Here is a 12,634-nt window from a genome sequence, read left to right as displayed (position 1 = left end):
CAGGTTTGCTTTGAAGCAATCTCACGTGTGTTTGGGTCCCTCTGCAGTCGCGCTGAGCCCCTCACTGGCCCCGGGGGCCTCCTGGGCTCCCCTCAAGGCTGTCGGCTGGGCGGGCTCCTCCCGCACGCACGTCGTGACCTTCCCACTTCTGTGGGTGTTCACTGAGACTCTGTGAGTCTCCAGGTGAGCAGGAGGGAGATGCTCTGGCCAAGAGCACTGAGTCCCGAGGAGGCAGCCTGGCCCCCACCCCCCTCCCCACCCCCTCGTGCTAGCCTCTGCGGCTCCTCTGTGGGAAACGAGCGCCCTCTGCTGGCCAGAACGGGGCCAGGAGGGACCGAGCAGTGACATAGTAACACGACGACGTGCTCCCGGGCCAGAGCCAAAGGACAGCAGAGGGCACTTGCCTCGCACACAGCCAGGGTCCCATCCCGGAGTCAGCCAGGAGTGATCCCTGAGCGCAGAGTCGAGTCAGAGCTGAGCACTGCAGAGTGATGCCCTGAACAGAAAGAAATGTGGTTTAACAGACTCACTGTGAGATACGCAGCGACAAGGCTGTTCCGGATTGGGTGTCCGTCACACGGTCATCCAACACCCATCCCTCCACCCGAGCACATTTCCCAGCCCAGAGTCCCCAGGTCCCCAGTTTCCTTTCTGCCACCCACCCACCTCAGCCCGCATCTATGAGCTATGGCAGGTCCCTCTGCGTCTCCCTCTCACCCGCCCTCTCCCTCTCTCACGCCTCCCCTCTCTCGGTCTGTCTCTCTCTCTCTCTCTCCCTGTCCATCCCTCTCTCTCATTTTAGGCATGACGGTTTGCGATACAGATGCTGAGAAGCTTTTATCTATATCCCTGTACCTACTTTCCACACTCAATTCTTGTCCAGAGCGATCACTTCCAACTAGTATTGTCATTGTACTCCCTTCTCTCCCCTAACTGCGCTGCACCCACCCACCCCCTCAACACACACACACACACACACACACACACACAGTGGCAGGCCTTCCACCATGCGCCAGTCCCCCAGGCCCCCGTCTTTCCTGTCCTGGTCTTAACTGACTCGGCTCCCTTGTGCCCCTGTCGTGGAGCACGGAGCGGGGGTGCGCGTCTCTGAGCGATGCCGCAGTGTCTGGCGTTACGCAAGCAAGAGGCTGCTCTCCAAGCAGAGCCTCATTCATCAGCTCATTTATTTATTCTGTGATTTCTTAGGCGGTTCCTATAGATCTAAAGAAGGAAAGGAGCGGAAAACTCCTTTTTTCCCTCCTTTTAGATATTACCACTGGCATTTGTTGTGTCTCAGCACAACTTCCACTTAATCCCATATAAAGTAGGTGCCACAGGGGCTGGAGCGATAGTACAGCAGGTCGGGCGTTTGTCTAGCATGCGGTTGACCTGGGTTTGATCCCCGGCATCCCATATGGTTCCCTGAGCACTGCCAGGAGTCATTCCTGAGTGCAGAGCCAGGAATAACACCTGAGCTTTGTCAGGTATGACCACAAAAGCAAAAAAAGAAAAGAAAAAGAATAAAGTAGGGGCTGGAGCAATAGCACGGCGGGTAGGGCATTTGCCTTGCACGCTGCCAACACAGGTTCGATTCCCGGCATCCCATATGGTCCCCCGAGCACCGCCAGGAGCGATTCCTGAATGCATGAGCCAGGAGTAACCCCTGAGCATCGCAGGGTGTGACCTAAAAAGCAAAAAAAAAAAAAAAGAAAAGAAAGAAAAAGAATAAAGTAGGTGCTATTAATGTCACTAACTAGCAAGAAGACTAGGAATAATGAAAAGCTCTGGAAACTGTCCAAGTGCCCTGAATTAAAGCACCTCTGATTTGAGCTTGTTATGCTGCTGGTCGTGAGGAAAGGCTTCTTTGCTCTCTATCTTTAATCCGAATGTAAATTGCATCCAGCCAAAAGATGGAAGTCTGATATTTGGTTTGAGTGCCAGGCGTTTGCTTCAGGGATAGCTTGCAAGCACTGTAGATGCCGTCTCCTGCTGGTAGGGAACCTCCATGACCAGAATGCGAGTCAAGAGAGAGGGTGGGCAGCTGCCGTGCTTCCCGCCTGGCCAGTCCCTGCCAGGACCCTCCCCCCAGCCGCTCCTTCCAGAGCCCAGACGCCAACCTGGTCACTGGGCATTCCTGCCCTTGCCCCGTGCCCAGCCGCTCTGGCACTGTCCCCTTACTGTGCAGCCTTGAGCCGAGTGTGGGCGCGGCCTCAGACATGCCCGCTCTGTCCCAGTTGTTCCTGCAGCAGCCAGCCTTGTCCCTGAGCCTCGAGGGCCAGCCGCCGCTCCCGCAGCGGTCGGCCACACGCCCGCAGCTGCAGCTGCCCGGACAGATGACCCCCGCCCCGGCCACAGCCCCGCAGCTGCTCCGAGACGCCAGCGTGATGCTCGCCCAGGTGAGAGGCAGGCAGCGGATCCGGAAGCCAACCGCGTCGGGGGGACCCTGAGCCCCAGGGCCGCGGTTCCCTTAGGTCACCTCGAGCCTAAGTCCGTGGAGAGATTGCTCAAGCTGTAGCGAACCCAGTTAGGCCCCAGGACTGTGATGCAGACCCGAGGACCCCCACTAGCCCTGCTGGCCCCCAGCACCGCCAGCTGTGAGCGGTGATTAGTATGTGAGATCCAGCAGTGCTCAGGAGCACCCCCGTGCGTGGGGACCCTCTGCAGAGCAGGGCTCAGCAGGCACCCCAAGCCCTTCTGCCTCTGCAGCGGAGGCTGGGGAGGGGCCGTGCTGGATGCCTGCTGTATCCTATGAGTAGGCACCCCCAGAGGGACTGCCGTGTGGACGCCCCAACGGTCACGCTACAGACACCTGGCCCTCACCCGCCGTCTCTCCAGGCCTGGCCATTCTCCGCCGGCCCTTCCGCCCTGCCTCCTCCCCGCAGTGCCCGTGGTGCAGCCACCCAGCTGTGCCGGCCAACGGAGAGTGGGTAGCAGCGTGGGCCGGGCCCAGCTTCCGGGTGTGGCGGAGGAGACAGGCCAGTGAGGAACGGCCTGCGGTCAGTTCTGAGGGCCTGAGTCCAGCCCCTCGGGGCTAGCCTCAGGCAGAAGTCTGCAGGGCCAGCACTGAGCACCCTCTCGGCCTCAGAAACTGCATCTGCTGGACCCTCGGAACATAACTGAGCACCAAGGCCGGCGAGTGCTCGCACGCCGAGTCCGTTTCCCTCCGACCCGAGGGCTTTCCTCCGACATGCGGCCTTTCTTGTACTGGGGTCCGACAATAAAACTAGCCAGTGAGAATAGTTGAGAAGCTCCCGAGAGGAAACGGAGGGAGCACGACACGGGCCAGTGGAGCTCTGAGACGAGACTCAGCACGTCTGACGGGGACGGGAGCAAATGCCAGCCACTTCCTCCCTCACGTCTCAGCAAGGAGCTGAGCCCGTTACCCGCTCAGGACAGGTGACGGCAGCGGGCAAAGGCCCAGCGTAAAGTAACAGACCAGCCCTGGAGAGGGGAGCACCTCAGGCGCTAACATGGCTCGGGTCAGCAGACCGGGCCAGCGCGGGGTCCACGGGCAGCCCTCCAGGTTAGGTGTGTGGGTCTCTCTATGCCTGAACTAGCTGGGCACCCAGGCCTCAGAGCAGACACGGGCAGTGCGGGAACAGGGCAAGAGTTGGACTGTAGGACTGACCTCCCCAGAGGCACCTTCGAGCAAAGACGTGAAGCAATGCGGGAAGGAGGGAGCCGGGTTGGAGGGCAGGGGAAGGGCCGTGGAGGGCGGCTGGGAGGGATGGGGGAGAGGGGCCTGGTGGGAAGGGCAGGGGGGAGGCTGGTGGGAAGGGCAGGGGCCGGGGAGTAGCTGGCCACGCGCCCATGCCATGGCAGTGCAGTTTGGGGAGAGAAGATTCGGCTGACCGGGTGTCTGGGCTCAGAGCTGAGGCCTGTCCCGGGTCCCCCGAGCTGGCGCCCACAGTGTCAGCAGACGGCTGGGGCCTCGGGAGACGCAGACGCACCCGCATCCGGGGCCGAGGGGCCGGAGGGACGAGCCCGACTGCATGTTCGTCTTGGAAATACCGTTGCAGGGCCAGAAGCCGGTGAGAAGCCCCCAGCTCCCGCAGGCCGGCGGGCAGCTGCCCTCCCCATTCAGCAGCACCGAGCCTGGGCTCCCCCCGGGGCACCTGGGCGCGCCAGCCCCCACCAGCCAGGACGCCAGCCAGTGCCAACCCAGCCCGGACTTCAGTCACGACCGCCAGCTCCGGTACCTGCTTCTGTCACCTCAAGGCGTCGGCCGCGGCTAGGGGCAGGATGCATGCTCCCCGGCCCTCCCGCTCACACTGCAGGGGCTCCTGCTCTGTCTGTCTGTCTGTCTGTCTGTCTGTCTGTCTGTGGGCCGGGCTGTGTCAGGCTCCATGCATGGCCGGCTCGAGGGATGCAGGTCAGGACTGGCCTCTCTGCAGGCAGTCTGGGAGCTGCCTTCTATCTTGGGGCAGTGCCCGGTGGTGCTCAGGGGTCACTCCCAGCCCAGTGCTCACAGCAGTCACTGGGGCTCTCACAGAACCCTTGGAGCTCGTCCTCGACCCGGGAATAAACATTCTGCCTCAGCTGACCCAGAGGCCAAAGTAGTCGCTCCGTCCCTGGGTGCAAGCCGGGCACCTCCCTTGGAAATTAGAAAGCAAGATGGCCAGGCCCCCTCCGGCTGCCCCACCCGGCCTGTCAGCATTGGGCCCCAGGGATGCCTAGGGGGGATGGGGCTGCAGGGGTGGGAGGGGCAGCTGCTGGGTCCTGACCAGTCCTCGGCGTCTCGCTCTCTGCCCAGGTTGCTCCTGAGCCAGCCCATCCAGCCCATGATGCCTGGGTCCTGTGAGGCGCGGCCACCCTCCGAGGCCAGCAGGACTGGACGGCCAGCCAAGTAGGTGGACAGGGAGGGGGCAGAGGAGGGTGGGCACCCTGCGTCCGGGCTGAGGTCCCCACCACCTTCCCTGGGGGACCCTGCCCTCACATCTCTCCATCGCTCCCAGGCGCCAGCTGAGTTCAGTCTCCCTCCTTCCCTTCCTGGGCGGTGTCCCGACACCTGTGGCCCCAGCAGACCCTTCTCCCTCGGGCCAGGCTATGCCATGGCACAGGGACGCCTGCAAGGGGGTGGGAGGGCATCCCACTGGCTCCCACACACACACCACGGACAGACGCTCTGCCCGCTTCTGTGCTGGTGACTGGAGTCCCAGGAAAATCAGTGGAGACTTGGAAAGGTTTCTGCAAAACAGTTTCTGACCCTGGGAAGTGAAGGCCGATTCATCTCACGGACAGTGTATGTGGGGGCCAGAGTGATAGTGCAGTGGGGAGGGCGTTTGCCTTGCATGCTGTCAACCAGGTTCGGTCCCCGGTATCCCCTAGGGTCCTGGAGCACCACCAGGAGTGACTCCTGAGTGCGGAGCCAGGAGGAGCCCCTGAGCATCACCGGGTGTGACCCAAAATGCAAGCAAAAGATAGACAGTACGTGAACACCGCAGCACCGCGAGAGGGTTGCTGGCTGGCACGACCCGGTGTCCCCAGCCAGGACCGGGCTGGTCCTTGTCACTTCTGAGTCGGCCCCTTCTTCTAGGCTGGCCGGATTCCCGTAGGTCCCGTAAGCAGTGGGTGGGGGCCGATAGGCTCCTCTGAACCTGCACAAGAAGGTGACCCAGCAGTCGTGCACTTGCCTTCATGTACATGGCCCCAGCTTCCATTTCGGCACGACACAGTCCCCTGAGCAGGGCCTGGAGCAGGCCCTGAGCACAGCTGGTTGTCATCCAAGCACCAAAAATAAATAAGTGCTCTGTGGTGCTGAGTTCTATCACTCCTGGAGCGATAGCTCAGCGGTAGGGCGTTTGCCTTGCACGCAGCCAACATGGCCGACCCGAGTTCGATTCCTCCGCCCCTCTCGGAGAGCCCGGCAAGCTACCGAGAGTATTCGATATGCCAGACACAGTAACAACAAAGTCTCCAATGGAGACTTTACTGGACCCGCTCGAGCAAATCGATGAACAACGGGAGGACCGTGACGGTGACCGTGACTGTGGTGCTGAGTTCAGGTGGGTGCAGGTGGGTTTGGGTTCTGGATCTTGCAAGACTCTCATTGCAATGCTGAGCCCCAGGCAGGATGGAAACTACTCCCTCTGATGGCAGACTGCAGGTGGCCGTGGCCACTGTGGCCACTTGGATCATTCCCGGCTCCCGTGGCCAGCTGGCTCTCCTCAGAAAGGCAGAGCCCAGCCCCTAAGTCCCTGACGAAATGCACGTCCTCACCTTTCTCCTGTTCTTCAACCTGCAGCCTGGTCTCTGTCCCCCCCACACACACACACACACTTTTCCTGAATTGGTTGTTCCCCAACTCTTCTGTTTAATGCTTTTATTGTGGTAGTACACACATAACTGAACACTCTCTGTTCTAAATATGGGAAGTGGGAGGCAGGGAGATGGCCCAGGGAATAAGGCAGCCGCCTTGCCTACTGCCAGCCCAGGTTTAATGCTCGGCACCCATGTGGTCCCCAAGCACCAACCAGGGTGACTGAGCACAGAGCCAGGAGCAGCCCTCAGCACTGCTGGGTGTTCCCCCCTCAAAGCAGATAAATGAGTCGATGAATAGTTGAAGCGTAACACGCTGCCACTGTCCCTTCCTGCGACTCCTCCCCTCCCGGCCAGCTCCACGGTGCGGAATCTCTGCACCAGTTAAAAGCGACTTTCCTTCCCCCACCCACAGGTGACGGCCACCATCCTCTTTTCTGCCTCGGAGTGGGCGACGCTCGGCCCCCTTCGTGTCCGCTGGGTTGACTGACTTAGTCGATCGTCCCGAAGGCCTGCCGCTAGGCCAGCAGACGTCAGCATTCTCTTTCCTCCTACAGCTGAACACGTTTCGTTTATGTGAAGATCAGACAATGGTCCTCTCCCCCCCCACCTCCCACCCCTGGACACTAGGTCTCTTGCACTTCTTGGCTACTGGGAAGCATGCGTCTGGATCATGCCTTTGTCTACGTAAATTAACATATTTTTGCGTGTCCCTGCTTTTACTTCTCTATGGTGTCTGTCCAGAAGTGGAATCGCTATTTCATACATTAACGGTTTGACTCTTCCAGAAATTCTGCTCTTCAGAAGTTGCACCGCTGAACACTCCCACCAGCTCTACGCCAGGGTCTGGTTTTTTCCATCCACATGCACCAGGGTTATGATTTTTTTTTCCCAAGCCTGCCGGTCGTTTTCATTACCGATTTCGGTTTAATTATAGCTGCCTTGTGATATATGGCGTTGATTGTGATTTGCACCTCCCTGACGACCAGTAAGGACCTGTAACCAGCTTCCCGTCCTGTGCTTATTGAGCACTGAGTCTTTTCTTTCGAGAAATGCTCATTCAAGGCTTTCGCCCATTTTTTCAGTCCTGTTGTTTGTGTTTTTGTGTTGTTGAGTTGTATGACTTGGTTTTATAGTCTGGATATCGAGTTTTATTAGATCTTGGCCTTTTCCTCAGTTGTCTACCCCAAGGCCCGTGTCCTTTGATGCCTAAAAGTTCTTACTCTGGTGTAGTCTAACAGATGTGTTTTCCTCTCGTGCCTGTTGTGTTGTACCAGCTGCTCCTTGCTAAACATGCTTTTCCCTCTCCCGTGGAACCAGCAGGTATGCTCCAAGCCAGGCGCTGTTCCAGAGTGCCGATGTGCCCAGGCCCAACAGTGGCCCCTCGGCCCCCGTGCCCCTGATGGGGCAGGCCGTGCTCCACCCCAGCTTCCCTGCTGCCCAGCTGTCACCCCTGCAGCCCGGACAGGCCCAGCCGCAGCCTCAGCACTTCCCGCAGGTGGGCACTTCCTGTGGGTGGGCACTTCCTGCAGGTGGACACTTCCCACGGGTGGGCACTTCCTGCAGGTGGGCACTTCCTGCAGGTGGGCACTTCCTGCAGGTGGGCACTACCCATGGGTAGGCACTTCCCATGGGTGGGCATTTCCCGCAGGTGGGCACTTCCTGCAGGTGGGCACTTCCCATGGGTGGGCACTTCCTGCAGGTGGGCACTACCCATGGGTAGGCACTTCCCGTGGGTGGGCACTTCCTGCAGGTGGGCACTTCCCGTGGGTGGGCACTTCCTGCAGGTGGGCACTTCCCACGGGTGGGCACTTCCTGCAGGTGGGCACTACCCATGGGTAGGCACTTCCTGTGGGTGGGCATTTCCCGCAGGTGGGCACTTCCTACAGGTGGGTACTTCCCACGGGTGGGCACCTCCCACAGGTGGGCACTTGCTAGAGTTGGGCGTTTCCTGCAGGTGGGCACTTCCTGCAGGTGGACACTTCCTGTAGGTGGGCACTTCCTGTAGGTGGGCAGCCCCAACACGTGGCCAACAGGGTTGAATGCACCTGGGGCTCAAGAGACGAGGACCCAGAGCACAGACCTGCCAGCCCTTTCTCCTGGCACCCAGGACTGTAGGCCCTGTTTGGAAATCGGTCTCAGCAGTTGCATGTTCGGCTGTTTGTAATGCTCCAAGTTATCAAGTCTGTGTCTGTCCAGTATGAGAAACTGAGAAACAGCCATTGCGCCTCCAATGCTTCATTTTTGAATCATTTTGATTTCGGCATCCCAGAATAGGCATCGATTGCCATATTTGTTAGCAAATGCATATCCTTCAGACAATTAAATCCACATCCTATTAAGAGATGCATCCCGAGTAAATGCCAGGGTGGTCGGTGGAGCTGTGGTTTTCCAGGAGAACGTGGACCGTGTCCACACGTGGGCATCTCCAACCACCCGCCAGTAGAAGGTTGCTGGGGAAGGAGGCGGAGGTTGTGGCAGGCCAGGGCAGGGCCTTCCCCGCAGATATGCGGGCATCCTTCCTGTCCAGTCCCACCCCTGCCCTCTCCCCTCCCGCCTCCCGCGGGGCTTGGCACAGCTTCCCCACCACCATCAGAGGCACTCAAGGCCGTGCGGGAACTGAGACATTTCCAGGACAGTGGGGAAAGTCACCCTTGAGGTCTGGAGTGGGATCTCCATCCCAACTGCGCTCATCTTGGCTTCCTTTCCGACCCCCTAGAATGGCGGGATCCACACAGCTACGCTGCCCCTGATATATGGCTGAGGTGTGGTGAAGCGAGAAGGCAGGAACTGGGGTCGGGTTGGGCGCGCCTCTCCTTTCCCGCCAGGGTCCGACAGCACCTGTGGGGGCTCCACGGGAAGGGCTGCACGTGTCTGAGGGCTGGGAGTCTCTCTGGGGCTCAGGGCCTCCTGCGGGGGAGTCCCCAGGAGGGCCAGAGCGGCTGGCTCCGCTTACTGTGGCTGAGTCTTCCTAGGAAGGGGGACAGCAGGGGGAGGACTTGGGTCTCCAGACAGAGAAAGCCTGAAGTGAGGTGAGGCTGCCTGGGTTAGCTGGGGGAGGGGGCAGGGCGGCAGGGCTGTTCTGGGAAGTGTGTCGTGAGGGTGAGATCTGGCTGACCACCTAACCAGGATGTCCCCAGCAGCTGCCGGGGATGGTGGGATTCTGAGACAGGAGAGGGAAGGAAGCGCTCTGCATCTCCGCCACCCGCTTCTGGTCCTGGGCTGCAAGGCCCCAAGCCAGCCCCCTACAGAGAGGGGCCAGAGCAGGGGCAGGCGCATTCCCACCGCTCACCCAGCCCATGGGGCCTTTCCACATCCTCCCCTCCGAGGTGCATCCGAGGTCCCGCCAACCAGGGCCACCCACCTGCCCCACCAGCCACCGAGCAGGACGGCGGGCAGCCCCGTGGCACTTGCTCTCTCCTTGTCTCTGCAGGTGCCAGCGGCAGCCTCCCTGCACGGCGAGCCCCAGGATGCCTTGCTCCTCTCCACCTACCCGCAGGCGCCCGGGAGCTACCCAGCGCCACCCTCCCGCCCGGCCCGGAGGCTCAGCGGCCTGTCCGAAGCCTCGGGCCCCCAGCAGACCCCCCGGTAGTGACCTGGCACCTCGGTCTGCTCAGGATCAGCTTTAAGTGCTGCCCGCCCAGGCCTGGCAGCGGGGGAGTTGGAAGAGGGGCTGAAGGCTTCTGTGCAGATGCGGAGGCCCAGGCGGCAGACAGCACCATGCCCCACCGGGAGTCCGGCCCGGGCACACTCCAGCCAGACCCGGGGCCGTGGGGCCTGCACCTCCAACAGTACCTGGCGGCTGCGGCCCACGGCCCTCTTTCCTTTGCATTCTAGAAGCTCTGGATCAGAGCCCTGCGGAATGGGGAGAGAAAGGTTCTTTCCCATCATTTTTCAGTGGCCGTCCTTGTCATTTGCACAGCTGCTCAGAGGAGAAAATGTCGGCACTTTGCTTAGAAAGAGAAAGTTCTCGTGACTTCCTGGGGAGCCCAGCCAGCAAGTCGGAGAGCAGAGCTGAGTGGTCCTGAGCCCGACTGCAGACCCCCCCCACCCCACCTGCACCCTGACTCGATGCCCTTCTGGGGGACTTTGTTTCCCCTAAACACTGGACTGTTTCCTGTTGCTGTCACTGATTGTGACGCAGAACGGAGAAATCAGCAAAGCACCATCGTGGTGCTGATGTCTCGGTCAGCCGAGAGCACTAAGGCTCTGAGGGGAGGGGGAGATGCCACGGGTGCCAGAACCGCCTGGCCCAGGGACCCGAGGGTCCTGCCTCCCCTCAGGGTCCCAGGGTCGGAGGAGGAGTTTCCCTTTTGAAATGCACTTTGCTTTTTTTGTATGTTTTGTTATGTTGAGATGTTTCTAAAGAAGAGATTTTATGTAATTCTAAGACAAAGTGGAGTGAATTGTACAGTCGTTGTAATAATGACCTATTTCTATATAAAATAAAATTGTATGCATTATGTGTAAATTATTTTGTATCTGAGACACCGCTTTCTTTCCCAAATATAAAAGTTTGAAGGTTTTCTTGTGTTTTTCTGTGAATGGACATTTTATAATAAATTAACAAGTTTGTACAATTTCCTCCGGGTGCATTTTCTGGCCCTTGAATCTGCATGCATATCTGTTTTGTCTGTGAAGTTTTTTTTTTTATTTTAAGGCATTTCTATGGATAATCAAATATATTAAAAGAGGAGAAAAGTAAGCAAAAATGAACGGAGTGTGAAAAGTAGGTAAAGGAATATACATGACAACATGTCAGTATTTATATTGCAAATGGATAGAGAGAGGAGAGCGAGAGAGAGAGAGAGAGAAAGAGAAAGAGAGAGAGATGTGCCTGCCATAGAGACAGTCAGGGGGTGGAGTGGGGGAACTGGGGACACTGATGCTGGGGAATGAGCACTGGTGGAGGGATGGGTGTTGGAACATTGTATGACTGAAGCCTAATCATGAACACCTTCGAATCGCAGCGATTCAATTAAAAAACCCGGGGAGGGGTGGGAATAAACCATTTAAACACTGAAAGTTTCTGGTAATACTTAACCTTATAGACCTGAGAGCTCAGGGAGGTACCCACGGCCTTCTCCACAGTGCGTTCATGGCCCCTAACTCCATCCACCTTTACATAAGCTCTGTGACATGCGCACGGCCTGTGGGTCTGAGTGGAGCGTGTCCATCCATGCATGGTGAGAGACAACCCGGCAGCCTCTAGCGGTTTCTGCCAGTGAGGCATCCCGTGCCACCCTCATGCCCACACATGTGTCCTTGGTGTAGAATCAACTGAGAATCACGGGTTGCTTGGCCTGAGCACTTTCGGGGGAGGGTTGGGAGGGACTAGGGGACACACCCAGCAATGCCCAGGGGTTACTGGTTTTGTGCTCAGAAGTTACTCCTGGTGGTGCTCAGAGGCTCCTGTGGGATGCCAGATCAGCCGCATGCAAGGCAAACGCCCTCCCCATTGGGCTACTCTCCGGCCCCTCAGCTAGGGTTCTTCCTGAGGGCCTTGAGCCAGGAGAACTCAGATCCTTTCCTTGGCCTACTTCTCTAGTTCTCCGCCTCTCCATTCTCCCCTAGCAAGTTGGGGGGTCTTCTCCCTCTTCTGTGACTGATATAAATACAGGTGTACCTTCACACAATCACACAATCACAAATCATCCTGTTATTCGTCGATTGCCTCGAGCAGGCCCCAGTAACGTCTCCTTCATCCTAGCCCTGAGATTATATTCAAGGCTCTTTAGGAGAGTGAGACCCATCAATGTTACTGGTATTTGGCATATCGGGTATGCCATGGGGAGTTTGCCAGACTCTGCCGTGTGTGTAATCCCATCAACAGGTGTACCTTATTTTTTAAAAATTTCCGTTATATCTCTTAGCCTTGCAAAATACCTCCTTTAATACCTGTGTTGATACCTGGCTAATAAACTCAAGGGCAGGGGTCCGGGTGCACTCTGAAACTCTTGCCTTGCCCGTGTGAGATTTGGTCTGTGGCTCTGTGAGAGTTTCATCCCAGGCACTAAAAAGGGAGAAGAAAAGAGGAGGCTGAGGGGCAGTACAGCAGACAGGATGCTTGTCGTATGTGAACCCGACCCGGGCTCGAGCCTCCAACCACCAAGGTGGACAAGAATAAGCGCAGTGCTCAGCTGAGTGTGACCAAAAACGAAAGAAAAAGAAAAGAAATCCAAAAAAGCGGTTAACTTTTACAACTAGAGGTAAGAAGGGTAAACAGCGAGGCTGGAAGCGGCGTACCTCAAATAACTACGGTATCACCGCATGGTCCTGCTCGTGCATCGGTGGTTCTGCCAAATCTAAAATAAAGTAACAAATGTTCATGGTCTTGCTTTTCCCGTAAGAATAATTCTGGAGGCATGAAAGGATG

The 12,634-nt window shown here is 58.1% G+C and overlaps 1 protein-coding gene across 1 annotated transcript in view; it reads left to right on the top strand.

Moving 5' to 3' along the window:
- The window catches only part of NPAS2 (neuronal PAS domain protein 2), a 171,393-nt gene extending 161,543 nt beyond the window's left edge, over nucleotides 1–9,850 (top strand). Inside the window, exons 17-21 of the mRNA XM_056116692.1 lie at nucleotides 2,235–2,396; nucleotides 4,020–4,195; nucleotides 4,754–4,846; nucleotides 7,582–7,756; nucleotides 9,692–9,850. Of these exons, the coding sequence (XP_055972667.1) occupies nucleotides 2,235–2,396; nucleotides 4,020–4,195; nucleotides 4,754–4,846; nucleotides 7,582–7,756; nucleotides 9,692–9,850 (765 nt within the window). The remainder of the gene's footprint in view (nucleotides 1–2,234; nucleotides 2,397–4,019; nucleotides 4,196–4,753; nucleotides 4,847–7,581; nucleotides 7,757–9,691) is intronic.
- Nucleotides 9,851–12,634: the final 2,784 nt, after the last annotated feature.

Source organism: Sorex fumeus, unplaced genomic scaffold, assembly GCF_029834395.1.
Source record: "Sorex fumeus unplaced genomic scaffold, SorFum_2.1 ptg000033l, whole genome shotgun sequence".
Taxonomy (NCBI): Eukaryota; Metazoa; Chordata; class Mammalia; order Eulipotyphla; family Soricidae; genus Sorex; species Sorex fumeus.
Note: the sequence above shows the minus strand (reverse complement) of the source record. Positions and strands in the feature narration are given on the sequence as shown.